Raw genomic sequence first — 14,012 nt, 5'->3', positions numbered from 1 at the left:
ATGCAAATAGGTAACTCAAACAGCAGAAACAACTCAAAACCAAAGCGCAGCGATTGCTCAGGGCACGTCTCAAAGTTGGGATTGGGCTTATTGGCCATGTGCCAAGCCAAATCAAGCCAAACGCCTAACCAAACCGAACAAAGGCAAATACAAACAGTGCCCAGTTACACTCAAAGTGCGTACAAAAACTGGTAAAGCGCGGAGAAAAAGCGCAGCAGTTGGAATAAGTTCGTTGGCCAAGGCGAACCCAAAATTAGTGCACCCACAGGCCAGTGCCAGAGCGGATCTTCTCCAGACTTCGATCATCCGCTATGCAGTTGATCTACTTGACGCTGGGACTGGGGCTGATCTTCACCACCGCCCCTCAGGCGGCCATCATCCCACTGACGCTGATCAAAAACGGAGTTGGATCGAATCAGGCGCTGCCCATGGACACGGAGAAGTTCGGTTACCTGGAATTCAAGCCCAATGGATCGCTAATCCTCAGAAGGGCGCCTAATGAGAGTGGCAGTAATCTACAGGACCTGCTAATGCTGCGAGGAGTGCTGCAGGCTCTTAAAGCGAATCCCTCAAAAATATCGGATACCGGTAGCGAAACACGACTGAACCTAAGGATCTATGGAGATGGAGTGGAGCACAAGTTTCCGCCCCTCCTGGAGAATATCATCCAGCGCATTCAAACGTATTTTTCGGTCTACCGCTTTACGGATACTAGCAAACCCGGTGGATTCCAGCGAATCGAACTTACCACACAGCCGGCGGAGGATTCCCCGGATGTAACCACCATAAAAGCCGAGAACGATGACGAACTGATAGTAGTAGGAGAGCAGGATGCGTACATTACAGTTGGGGATGATACAGCCTAGTCACCACCACTCTATTATTACTTATTTATTCACCTAGCTTTGTAAGACAATAAAAGTGCCGTCCTCAAAATATTTTTTGAAAATATATCACCCTCATTTGCAAATATCAGGGCACGATCGGCGTTACTTTGTATGCGGCGTTGTGAATCGGGCACTTTATGATTTCATTTACCCAACCGTGTAATAGTTGCAATATTTTTATGTTGCTGGTCTGCGCATGAAGCTCTGCGAATTTCGCCGAATTTTTGGGGGTCATTGCCATTACGTAATCAATGGCTAAAATAAGTTTCTTAACGTTGGGTACTTGAATAAATAAATTAATTATTATTGGCACGACAAGAAGGAATCATATTCAAACTGTTTCTTTCATATCAACTTCTTTATAACTTGTTTAGGGTCGTAAAAACTCGAACCGTTTTCTCACATATCCCAACCGACCCAACCAAATTTCCACTCCCGGCATTCTACATTTTACATTCACTTTTTTATTGTTCTGTTTTACGTTTTCAATGTTATGGTTAATGAATATGTAATGATGATGATGAATATGAACGTTTCGTGATGATAATTATGAATGAATGTCTCTTTCTCGTTTCGCTGCTGTTAATTAATGTCTGGAAAATGGAAAATGTGGCGGATGCGTGTGTTCTATGTTAGTAATTAAATGTACGATTGGTGGGTGGATGTTGGATGGTGGATGAGGGGAACCCCATGACCCGGTCGCCATGGCGCCGAGTCAGCGATGAGAATCAGTCGTAGAACCAAAGCTGCCCAAGGGATGGATGAGATTCAAAGATGAGTTCTGGTTCCAGCCGAGGCTCTAGGCCTGCGGCACCATGGCATTTAAGGCATCTGCTGCAGTCTTAATCGCCAACTCAGGCTCAATCTGGAACTGGGGAATCTTCTTTGAAGACGAGGCTGCCGTGAAAAAACATGGCATGGTCAATCCACTTCAGTTTGTTCAATAAAAGAAACTTACATTGCTCCAGCTGCTTGGAAATATCGGTGACCTTCTGAACGGCAGAGTTGTCCAGCTGACGGCCGGTCTTCTGCTCGCTAGCATCAGGAATGGTGGGCTTCAACTCCTGAGCAGCCTGCTCCAAAAGCGGTTCCTTCAGCAGAGGCTGTTCCTTCAGCAGAGGCTGTTCCTTCAGCAGGGGCTGTTCCTTCGGCAGGGGCTGTTCCTTCAGGAGAGGCTGTTCCTGCAACAAGGCCTGTGGTTCCGGCTTGATCTCAGCCTGTTGCTCAGCCTTCAGGGTCTGCTTCAGAGCAGTTTCGGCAGATGCCAGCTCCAGTTCGGGTTCCTGCTGGATGCTGCGTGCTCGGATCGTGGAGATGGGCCAGGTGTAGAGGGGACCATGCACCACATCCACCACCGGTGTGTGGTAGACCTGTGGCAGACGGTAGAAGTGCCTGGCCTCGGTGGCAATCAATGGCTGAGTATTGGCCGGCGTTTCGATCAGCTCAATCTTCTCCGTCTTCAAGCCCTGCAGCTGCTCCTCCTTCTTGGACCCACTTGGCGGGAACAGGGAGGGGAAGAAGCCCGCTCCTGCGGAGGCTGCGGATGCTGCCGCCTCGCTCACCTGGCCGCTGACGATCTCGACGCCCTGCTGGGAAACCTGCTGGATCTGGTTGGCAATCTCGCCTGTGTTCTCCCACTGCTTGGTCTCCGGAGCACCGCCAGCACGGCCAGATCCGACGGCATCCACCACCGGCACCACCTGGGCAGCAGTTCCAGCAGGCACATACACAATGGTCTCCTCATGGTGGTGCGGAGTGGCCACGCGGGCCAGTGGCGACAGTCCGTGGACATAGCGGAGAGCGGGCTCCAGGTGAACCTGCGCCTGCGGAGTCACAATCACGATGTGCTGGGCCGTCGGCTCCAGTGGCCTGGCCTGACCGCCAATTGCCGCCAGGGACAGACAAAAGGCCGCGAGGAGGAACATTCTGCAAGGTGGTTAAGGATTATAAATCGATCGTAAGGGATTGTAGAAGCTGAAGGAGTACGTATGTAATGAGACAATTAAAGAAAGCCGATTTTTTGTGAGTTCAACACATATGAGTTTCTCTTGGGCTTAAGATATAAGATAAGAGATATATTTTGGGATATATAAACTCACATTAACACCTGCATTTCAAAGGAACAGAATACCATTTTTATTTACCACATTTGTAACTGACCTGTTCTTTGTTATGTTACTAATTGAAGTAAGCATACAAGTTAAGAATAGTACTTAATCATGCGTTATTACCGAGCAAATCTTCATAGCCTTAGTATGTTTAGTTGGTCATAATTATGCCAGTACGTGTATGCAAGTCAGTTGCATTTACACAATACTTCAGGGTTCAAGAGTCCCGACTGTATAGTATTATCTTCCTACCCCAAGTGCAGCAAACGGGTCTAGCCGATGGTCTATTTATAGACGCTCTCCTGCCACCGCACCAAAGTCCATTCTAAATTTAACGTTATTCTGCGCATCGGTGTGTGTCCGTGTGTAATTGCATGTTGCCTGGTCGGACAGGATGCTCCTCGTACTTGCATGGATCGAGGGACTATCAACCGGTTTGCAATTGATTGGCCAGGCCATTGGTACTTCTTCGCCCAGCACTTCTAGTGTAGATACTAGCTAATGACTGCAAGCAGCTTTATGGCTTAAATCGGTACTTGATAGTCAAGTTCGTATTCGTCGTTCCCTCCCCTTCCATTTAAAGTTGTTCTTTGTGTGGTACTTGCCAAGTTCGCCGCTTAAGTCTTTTGTTTGTGGGTAAAAAAAGAATGTGATGCAAGCTGGTAATATCGCAGGAAGGAATAATAATTACATAAAATACTTCAAATGTGATTATACAATATTAAACCATATTCATTAAATAAGGAAATATAATTTAATTTGTTAGTAAGTGAAATTCTTCTTGGGTTTATTCAGTTTTCATTAATAACAATATAAAGCCAACCGTTCGAAATTAAAAAAAAAGGACTATATACGTTTTTCTATAAAATAATAGTTCTAATTATAGATACTGAACTTATTTTTCTTTCTTTGCGCTTCAATTGAAACTCTGCAACAATAAGTGGTTTTGTTTATTCTTAAAATTCAATTTTAATATACTAACATTTAAATATATCCTTAGTTCTCTTCTTATTAAAATTGTACTCTATTAGAAATATGAAATGATTTTTTAAACCCATAATTCGGATAAATTCGCTTTCTCTATCCGATTCTATGTCTTGACCCAGCCTCTAACTTAGTAGCTTAATGAACATATTAATTTTTGGCCCCATAAAAGGGATTTAAGGCCAGAGCAAAACGAGATTGAATTAAGCACACTATCTGAAATAAGCCGAGCATAAACGCAAATGGGGGTCAGACTTACTTTTCAGTAGTTGATGATGGCCTTTCACGACTTTCCCAAATCTAGGCAGGTAGTTTGATGGAGATGGAGATGGAGTTCTCTTGTGGCCACACGATCCGCAATCCGCTCGAGAAGAATCTAAATTATCACTAGTCTGTCTGAACACAATGGCAGTGCGATGAACGGGCTCAGTCTTCAGTCTTCAGTGTTAACACGGCGACCACCTCAAGGAAACTGGTGGCCAATGCTGCTCGGCCATGGGCTTTTATAATGTGCGACCACAGACCCCTTACCCTGACCTATCCCAAGAACAAAGAGCTGAAGAAGCGAAGAAGCGAAGACCTGATGGAACTGGAAATGCGCAGCTTCCCGCAGGAAAGCCGAAGGGGGAACCGGGTCGTTCGCTGGCCAAAAGAAGCCTGAATAGCCAACAAAGCTGGCTGGCTGGCCAGATACATTCTGGTTTCAGGTTCGCTTGCAGATTGCAGATGGCAGATGGTCAACGGAGATGCCGTCCTGGCCTCATCCCCGGCCAAGTTCTGGGCCTATCAAGTTTGTTAAACCTGCCGCGTAATAGAAGTCAAGCATGGCATGGCGATCGCATTGAAGCCGCATTGACGGCCAAAGGTACTCGGCTGGGAGATGGTAAGTGGTAGATGCAGCCAACTGGTTCAGGTGCAAATTGAATGTGTTTCTTCCTGCCGACCGCCCCTCCAACCGCTGCCCGCTTAGATAATTTATTTTCATGTTGCCTGCCCTGGCGGAAAAGATTAATCAAGATTTGCACATGCTCGCGTTCAGTTCGCCTGAGATTTTCAATGCGCTGTGCGCAATCGCATAAATAAAAGTATTTTCCTTATAAACTCTATGCACTTCCCTCAGCAATTAGATGCGTTGCGTGGCTCTCTGTCACAGTCTTCACGTGATCCTGAATGGCTATTTGCGATCTCTGATTCGAGTGTCGGATAACAGGGTATAGAAAACTCCAGTTCCTTGTGCCGTTCGTCTTAAAGACCGAACCATTATGGAAACATAACGATCCTTTGCAAGCTATTTTCATGCCTAATATTTTACATCAAAGTAACTAACTTTTGAATAAATTGTTGTCGAACCAACATTGACTTAGTTAAATGAGTTCTCTATTAGCTGATTTCTGGAACTTTTAGGCTTGCCTAAATAAGATAATATTCACTTACAGATACTACTACTACTACTACTAAGAAATAGGCTTGTAATGATCCCAAATAATTTCATTTAAATAGACATATTTTATTGGCAATCTGGGAGCTGGCACACAAAAAATGTTGCTTAAAGTAAACTATGAATCTCATTGCGATCTGGTCCAATCCAATCCAATCAAGCTCTTCCATCCAATCCTACAGCATTATTCCTATTCGGAGTGAAGACGCCGTTTGGGAGCCATGCGGATGAAGGGTGTGGGATGTGGCATGGCCGCCTTGGTCAGCGCCTGCCTGGCTGCGTAATCCTCTGCGATGGCGGTGCGCCACCTTTCCACCAGGGAATCCCCTCCAGAGATGCGAATCGGGACTATTTGCTGAGGCGTTTCCCGGGTCAGAGGGAATCGGGCAATAGTCAAAGGTACATCATTATAGTCATAGTCATCGCTGGCCTTCTCCGATGCCAAATTGGGACTCTTGATCACCAGTTGATTCCGGGTGGGCAATGAAATGCTGAAGGCAGCTGCCTCCTCGGGCGAAACTCCGGCAATGGCTGTGGCCTTGGGCGAAGCTACGGCCAATCCATTCCGGCCTGAAAGAGCAACGGCATTCGGCTTTGAGGAGGCCACTCCACCTTCACCGGCAATCGAGAGACCTAGAAGGGGGTTAGGTGGTATTAGAAATAAAGAAAGAGTGAACTCGCTTCCTCAAAGAACTTACCCACTGGTTTTGCCTCAGCCACGGCGGCATCTTTCTTGGGAGCCATAACGGACACACTATCGTTGACATCCTCATAGGGATCCTCGTTGTTGGGTGGCAGGAACTGCTCATCCGGCGAGAACTGCTGCTCGGTGACCTCGTCCAGCTTCTGTTCGTCGATCTTCTGGTCCGCCGGATTGTTGGTGGCCTCCAGGCCAAAGTTGGCTGGCTGCTTCTGAGGATTGCCGAACATTTCCGGCTGCAGCAACACACTGAAGTCCTTAATCTGTCCGGTTTGCTGGAGCAGGGCCAAGCTCTGGGCAGCCTGGCCCAGTTCCAGCAGGCTGCTGGCATAGATCTTGTTGTCCTCCTCGCTGAAGGAACCCTTGCGCTTGGCCAACTCCTGAATGGCAACCAACCGAGCGGCGGCCGACTGAATCCGATTGAAGTCACTGGCGCTGGCTGAGATCGAGCTGCTGGAGCTAGAGGCTCCACTAGCATCGGCCACCGCCGAGATGCTGGCCGCCGTAATAGTGACAGTGTCATCGGAGTCCCTGGGCACAGCCCGCACCTGCGGCTGCTGGCGCTGCAGGATGAAGCTGCCCACACTGCCGTCCCGCTGCGGACGCAGCTGGAGAAGCTGACCCCTCAATCCTCCGTAGTAAGGATGCTCCTCGAAGACCAGCGGAGCCGACCTCGATCTGTGTCTGCTTTGCGGGGTTAGATTTGGTTATAGAGAGTGTGTGTTGGGTGTGTGTGAGAAGTGGAGTGGGGGTGTTGCCTGGATGAAGCGGGGATTTAGAAAAGCGTTGGAATATCTACATGGAAATAGCGGACTACTATATGACCCAAGGCGAAAGCTGTACAGTTTACGGTTTACTTTATTTACAATCTAGGAAATGACACATTAGTTTAGGCCTCTGTTCTTAACATAGGAACGTAGGTCAGTTGGGAGGAGGAACTACCACTTAGATTCACTTGGATAAACTACGATGGAGCCCACTTTCAGCCACCGATTTCTTAGGATAATTTTCTGGCCAAATGACTTTCGAAATAGTGCTAAGAAATCAGGTAATGAAATTGAGCATTAGGTGAAATCATTCCTCCTTTACGTGAACAAATCCAGTTCCAGATCCGCCGTAGCATGCGCCTTGCCACCCACACCTGCTATGGCCACGGATTCGGGATTGAAGTAAACGTTTGTGGGCACGCCCTTCTTTAGATACGCCTTGGAAATGGGCGTGGATATGGCGGTGCCACCATTACCAACCACCGCCTTGGAATGGGGTTCCAGGATGAGAGCAGCCTGCTTGCGTCCCTGGATCGCCTGAGCCTGCTCCGGTCTGTAGGGCAGGAAGTAGTTTCCAAAGGGAATCTGCGGAAAGTTGCCCGAACTTGTGCTGGTCTTTCCGGTGGCCTCAACCTTCAAGGGCACTCTTCCGCCCGCCTGCTTCCTCAGTTTCTGCGGGCCAGTCGCCTTCTTCGACTGCTGCTTGGCGGAGCGGGGTGACCCAGAAGTGGAGATCACCAGCTTGCCCGGCACCGGAACAATCTCCTCGATCACATACTCGGGGTTTATTTTGCTGACCGCTGAGCGGAGACCCACATCGCTCTTCAGATCCCCAGTGGTTCGGGTCTTCTCTGCCGGCAGAACCTGTAGCTTTTCTGGTTTCTCCAACTCGCCGGAGCTGTCCTCGGCTAAGCTTTCTGGTCTGCCAGTTGTGGTGCGAGTTGTGGTGCTGGTGGTGGGACTGGTGCTGGTGGTTGTGGCACCGGCTATGGTGGGTTGCACCACATAGGCCAGAGGCAGGTTGTAGGCGGCGTAGTAGGGGGCACTGAGCAGCACGGGTTGATAGGCTACATAGGGCGCGAGGTGCTGGGCCGGAGCAGCTGCTGCAATTAGTTTTCCGGACTTCTCTGCAACGGGTGCTGCTGGTGGCCAGGCCTCGATGTTGGTGGTGCGCCAGTAGGCACTTGAGTTAGGATTGTTTTTGGTTTAGTTTTTGGATAGTGGGATAGAGGGAATTATGAAGAGAGCCGCTGGTTAGTCGAATAATATTTACAGCAATAATTCGAGGGGTTAAACTGGGTCGCGTTATTAGCATGCGGAATAAGTGAGGATTAATGTGGATGATATTTACAAGTACTATGTACACGATGAAAGCAAAAGCCCAAACATTTACGAAATACAAATATTTATTAGAACACTAGACAATACCAACTACGGATCCTAACTAAAAGTGCTAAGTACTAGCTATGGGGGTTAAGCCTCGAACTGGCCCGCCTCCAGCCCCGCTCCCTGATCCTCCTCCATGGTTGTCGTGCCCGTGGGTGGCGCATAGTAGACCGTTGGTCCTGTGGCAACCACCTTTCCCTCTCGCGGAAAACTTCTCGTCTCCAGATCGGTGCGTGCCAGGGCATCTTGCAGGTCCACATTCGCCGGTATGGAGATCACCTTGGCCCCGGGACCGGCGATGGTGAGACTGCGTGGATGGGTGAGGGCATAGCCCCCGGGACCAACAATCGCCGTGCCTCCACTGCCCGCCGTGGCCACGCCCCCGGGTCCTGCGATAGCGATGCCGCCCCTGCGCACCTTCAGCCGCTGGATGATGATGCCTCCTTCGCGCAATGCCTGCTTTTGGGTGCTTTGCTGGGCGGTGGCCACCTGGCCCACAGTGTGCATCAGGTGGTGGGCCTTGTGGGCAAACAGGTGCTTCTCTGAGGAGGCACTGTTGTCCAGTTCCGCGGCGGTGTTCTCAATGGTATCCACATCATCTGCCATCCCATCGCCGGCGCCTTCGTTCTCATCCTCCCATCTATAATCCTCCGAATCGATGGAGTGGTTCTTCAGGGGAGCATTGCCAACAATCACAGGACCTTGTGCAGTCGTGGCCGCCATTGGAGGTCGGAAGGGCAGCTTGAAAATGTTTTGGAAGGCATTCTTGATGGCCGCCGAGGTCTGATTCTGCATATCGGCTATATTCATGCCGGGCATGCGGAAGGGACTTAAGCGATTCCGATTCGGCAGTAAGCCTCCAGATGGTGGTAAAGTAGAACTCAACAATACGGGAGCAGAAGTCGCCTTGATATTAAGAGAGGAGGATCCCAAGGAGGAGGAACCCAAGGAGGAGGATCCCTGGTATGTTTGCTGTTCGGCTTCCTTTCCACTCAAGCGAATGGGCTTCGCTGTGGAAGCAACCTTCTTTCTGTTCAAAGAGTTGAATTCCGGTGCCAAGCTGGGCTGAATCTTCTGCGGCTTATGCACGGGCTTCTCGCGGGAGTCCAGCCGGTATTCCTTGAAGTTCACGGGCGCAGGAGCCTTTGTGGTGGTGGTGCCTATGGTGGTGGAATTTCCCCTCTTTGGGGTGCCATCTTCATTGAGGGCCAGTTCTCGGGGCAGGAAGAACAGGTGGTACTTGGGCGTCGTCTTGCCCTGTTTTCGTCCAGCTTTCGCCTTGCCATAGAAGCTGTCCACATCGCCTATGATTTTGTAGCCCTTTATCTTGTATTCCTGCGAGGCGTGCTCCTTGAGGTACTCCTCCTTGTTGAGCTTGTACAGGTGCACGGGCACCACAAAGTGGGCGGGCAGCTGCTGAGCTTCTTGCTGGGAACTGGGCTTCGGTACCTCCACCTGGTTGGGTCGGAAGTAGAGCTGGGCTTTCTTCTCCTCCTGGGAGGAGCTCTCAATGGCCTGGCGCAATCTGGGAGGCACATTGAAGCTGCCCGCCACATTCCTGGTGAGTTTCACCGCCCTAATGGAGGGTTCTAGCAAGGTCTGGCCATTACTGCCCGAGAAGTGGTGCTGATGGGCGTGGAACGGCTGATGGGCGGGCTTGGGGAACAGGTATTGACTGGAATCAAGGATCGGCGGCAGCTTGGGCTGCTCCGGCTGCTTCTTCACGTAGCCAAAGGCCTCGTTAACCTTGGCTATCTGCTCGAGGATGCGCTTGGCCTCGTCCGCCTTTTCCGAGGACGGAGTGGCCGCATTGGGCTCAAAGTCTTCGGGAAATTTGATCAGTCGCTGCTTCTGAATTCTGCAAACGAAAGGTGGGGTTTGTTTGGTCTGTCTCTCTGTTGGTGGAGTTTGCTTTTAGTTGCTAGTGCAGGGAATGTATGGTTGGGTGGAGGACAATGAGTATTGGGGTTAGTCACAAGTCTGGGCTTTTGGGTTTAGTCACATAGTTCTAGGCAGGCGCATCAACTTCTACTTGGAATGAGCATTAGCGTTGACACAGTCACATTGGCAGGCAAGGCATTCATAGTTATTTGGGGTCTTAGGTCTGGATAACTGGTAACTAGCAACTAATCTACTTACTCGACGGCCAGTCCACCGGGCTGTTGGGCCTGGCCAAGAGCCAAAGAGGCCAGAAGCAGTGCTGAGAGCTGAAAGACAAATGTGTGACAATGGATGAATGATCAACGATTTACTCCGGTTAGATGGTTAGATAGGGTGTCTGTATTCCGATGTCGTAATGGATACAAAAGTCGCGCGTATGGAATGCGGTCAAGTCCCTCGCGAAAGTCTCTTTCCCTGCTCCTCCAGCGCATTTGCATAATTTCTTACGCCGCTGAACGCTAAGCCGAAAAGTGAGAGCCAGGTGGCAAGGAACGGCTTAAGTACTCGCCCAATTTTCCCCCGAACACGATTGTCAAGAACCTCACGATCGGCAAATATTTGACTCACTCTCGCCGGCTCTCCACATCTTTGGCAAAGTCAATATTGACGCAACCGTTAGCCGGTGGAAACGACCAGCCCGCACGCCCATCTATCACCGCCGAAATGTCACAAAGCCGAGAGGAACTGAGACCAAAGCCAAAGTCAGAGCCCAAGCCAACGCCAGAGCCAACGCCAAAGTTAAAGCCAAAGCCAAAGCTGGATCTGAAGTCGAGGCTCGTGTTGTGTCATTGACCTGAGCCTCTAGGCGGCTGTTACGATTTCGGGGCCGAAACGTAACTCGAGAGAAGAGATTCTGGCACAGAGGCTGTCGAACCTGGTTGCCATTGATTTGCAAGATCTCTTGCATCCCCCCAGGCAGTAAGATGTATTTCTGTCTGCTTTCTTTTGTGAGTATCGCCTTATTTATTATATTGCCCTCCCATAACGATACCGATTCGACCCCGTGTATTGGGTGTGCCTTGTCCAAAAATAAACTGGGTTAATGGCTCGAATGCAAAGTTTAAGCGCAGCATTTTATGTTCTCGAACAAGATATCAATGGGTCCGTCTCCTGTTCTTCGCATGCGATCAGGTGTCTTTTGGTCTCAAATGATATTCCAGAGCAATTCCCATGAAGCTAATTGGACAGGGATTGATGGACTTGGGACGTGTGGCTAACTGTCTATACTCATAAATTGATTAATTTATGAACCACTATCGAAACGATCACAAACTCGAAAACAAACCAATGCACTTATAGTTAAGAACCCCACACAAATGTGGTCGATTGTTTGGCAGTTAGCAGGGAGGCAGACGACTTATATTACCTTTTGTTAGCCCACGCATGATTTTTATACGTTTGCGGCATATTAATTTTATGTTCCCCGAGTCATAATTATTTTTTGGGCTTTTAAAACAAATGGTTGTATTGGTTATGGTTATAATTGAATGGTATTGTTGCTTATGGCACAGGCGCTGTTGAGTTTTGACTATTAAGGGAATGCTTCTCTTAATGGGAATATGAATAATGCAAGGAACAATACTCCCTTGGTTTGAATGACTAATTCTCACTTTTTAAATTGGGGTGCGGCTAGAATTTTGTCACGTTCCAATGGGATGGACAAAAGGGTTTCACTTTTCAGATGAATTAGCCCTTTTGAAACACCTTTACTAAGTAAACAAGAACTGGCACAAAGAGGTCTTAACCTTTTGCAGTAATATGAAAAGATTCTCCAAAAGAGTTCTTAGCATATAAATTGGTTTCTGATTATTATAATGCCCGGAAAGATTTTAGCCATCCTATTAATATTTGCATATGGCTCAGAGCATAATTAAGGCTAATTAAGGCGACCAAAACGGCCAAGAACCAAGCCAAGAATCAAAAAAGTCGCTTAGTGAAAGTTAGTGGCAATTCAGAAGTGAAAGAAACAAAAGACTTAAGGCACGAACTTGGGCCAGTTGACGAGTTAATGAGTTCAGCGGCGGCACAGAGCAATAAATGATTAATTGCGGTCAGGTATAAACTAGTTTCGTTTTGTATTCCCAAAATGTTGAGAGAAGTCTTGATATTTTAATTTTCTTTTTCATTCGGTTTGACTTACAACAAGGAAGCGCATTTTAACGCGGAGTTCTGGTGAATGGTTTCTGATATTTCAGTAAGTTCTTGGTGCTCGTGGCGTTGACCAATCCTCGCCTTGACAATATATCCTTGAACTGCAAACGAGAAACGGGATGAGTGGCACTCTGGGTTATCACGCGGCAAAATCACACACACTAAAAGCACTAAAAAACCAATCCTGCTGAGCTTTCAATTTACGATTGTTTCAGGTTCCGTTGGTTTTCATTCTTTTTATTTTGTCGCGCACAATAAATAGGGTCTGGAAATGAAACTCCTACCAAGAACCAAGAGCCAGCGAGCCAGGCGACGTCTGAAGATGAACTGAGTGCTGGCCGGGCCCAGCGCGTCTGTTTATAACATTTCCATTAGCGATGCAAACGACGAAGCGAAAGAAATGGCCAAGAAAACAGGGCCCGATCAGGTGTAAGAGAACTGGGGCTTGGGCAGAAGAGAGAGCCGAAGAGAAGTCCGCTAAGTCCGCTAGTCCGCTAGCACGTAGTCGAGCGCCTTGGCCTGGCTTTTATCTGGGGGCGTGGATCTGTGGGATTTGGTTGCCAGCTCCAGGGTACACAACTCCAATTGATATGCAGGCTCACAACTCTAGGATTTCGCAGATCGAAATCTTGCCCGGTCCCTTGGGTTAGGCGAATAGTTTGCCTAACATATTGTCAGATATTTCCCAGGCATGTGATTAGATGTGCTGACAGGCGCTTCTTCGGACTACTGTTTCGCAACCTAGCACCTAGCTAGAACCCAGAATCACAGCGCTGACTTTGATTAATTGGCCGTTTATTGGCTTGACTGAGTGTGACGGGACAGGAGCGAAGTGACTGGCCATTACAAGTGGAGTGAGCCACGGGAATAGAAGCGAAATGCGTGTGGGAAGTGGAGAGGTAATCAGCTCGGAACGGGCCCAAAACATGACATAAGCCAAAATGGTAAGGGACTTACCGTGATGAATGAATCGATTGGTTGCCGGGCGATTCAATTAAAATGTTGGCCTGAAACTCGTTAGGAACTTTCGCACAAAGTGACTCAAGAGTCGTGTTCTTTTTCTGATTTGACAATCACTTCGGCGTGAAGACTTCTCACACTTCTCGGGTATCAACAGATGTCAGGATTAAGACATTGCTTCGGGCCATTTTTGATCGATAATCATAAATAACAAATGTCTGAAATCAGAGAAATTGATTTCAGGTTCGTGCCTTAAGTCATTTGTTTTCTTGGCAGCCCAAAGTCTTTATCAGCCCAGAACCATTAATTTGCTGATTAACTTTGCTGTGATCCAACTGCAATTTATTCTTTTATTGGTTTTTATGCCCCAAGCAGCCAGCTACTCAGCTACTGACTCCGCAGTACAAGCAGCAATAATGCATATTGCCTGATTAACCAGCATCGAACGGGGGGTCGACCTTTGTGGCACACGCAGGCATCAATAAAATTGCCACAAGATTTATGGTTTCGAGTGTGCAGCGCCGAAGGGAGCATACGAAATTAGCAGCAACACGTTGTAAGGCCCGAATGCGCCACACGCACCACTTGATCCACAATTGGAATGCAGCAATCAAAAGGCGATAAATCGAACCCCAGCAGAAATCCAAGCAGCCGAAGAGCGAGTCGAGGAGTTGAAGACCCAAGACCCAG

The 14,012-nt window shown here is 48.5% G+C and overlaps 3 protein-coding genes across 6 annotated transcripts; 1 reads left to right on the top strand and 2 right to left on the bottom strand.

Moving 5' to 3' along the window:
- The first annotated feature begins 311 nt into the window (after positions 1–311).
- LOC122616754 lies at positions 312–866 on the top strand. Its single transcript, XM_043792307.1, has one exon. It carries the CDS (start codon positions 312–314, stop codon positions 864–866), a length of 555 nt encoding a protein of 184 aa, XP_043648242.1.
- An 820-nt stretch (positions 867–1,686) lies between these two features.
- On the bottom strand, positions 1,687–2,812 carry LOC122616749. The gene is made up of 2 exons (XM_043792305.1): positions 1,846–2,812; positions 1,687–1,784 (listed from the first exon to the last, which is right to left on the bottom strand). Exons 1-2 carry the CDS (start codon positions 2,810–2,812, stop codon positions 1,687–1,689), a joined length of 1,065 nt encoding a protein of 354 aa, XP_043648240.1.
- Positions 2,813–5,607: 2,795 nt separating this feature from the next.
- On the bottom strand, positions 5,608–12,366 carry LOC122617569. Of its 4 annotated transcripts, none has more exons than XM_043793478.1 (4): positions 12,352–12,366; positions 10,410–10,477; positions 6,116–6,804; positions 5,608–6,050 (listed from the first exon to the last, which is right to left on the bottom strand). In XM_043793478.1, the coding sequence occupies exons 1-4, from the start codon at positions 12,364–12,366 to the stop codon at positions 5,608–5,610; spliced, it is 1,215 nt and encodes a 404-aa protein (XP_043649413.1). The 4 variants fall into 4 exon arrangements, with proteins under 4 accessions (XP_043649413.1, XP_043649414.1, XP_043649415.1 ...); XM_043793479.1 differs by having other exon boundaries at positions 6,116–6,801; XM_043793480.1 differs by lacking the exons at positions 5,608–6,050; positions 6,116–6,804 and adding an exon at positions 7,203–8,067.
- Positions 12,367–14,012: the final 1,646 nt, after the last annotated feature.

Source organism: Drosophila teissieri, chromosome 3L (assembly GCF_016746235.2).
Source record: "Drosophila teissieri strain GT53w chromosome 3L, Prin_Dtei_1.1, whole genome shotgun sequence".
NCBI lineage: Eukaryota > Metazoa > Arthropoda > Insecta > Diptera > Drosophilidae > Drosophila > Drosophila teissieri.
This window is presented reverse-complemented; position numbering and strand designations above follow the sequence as displayed.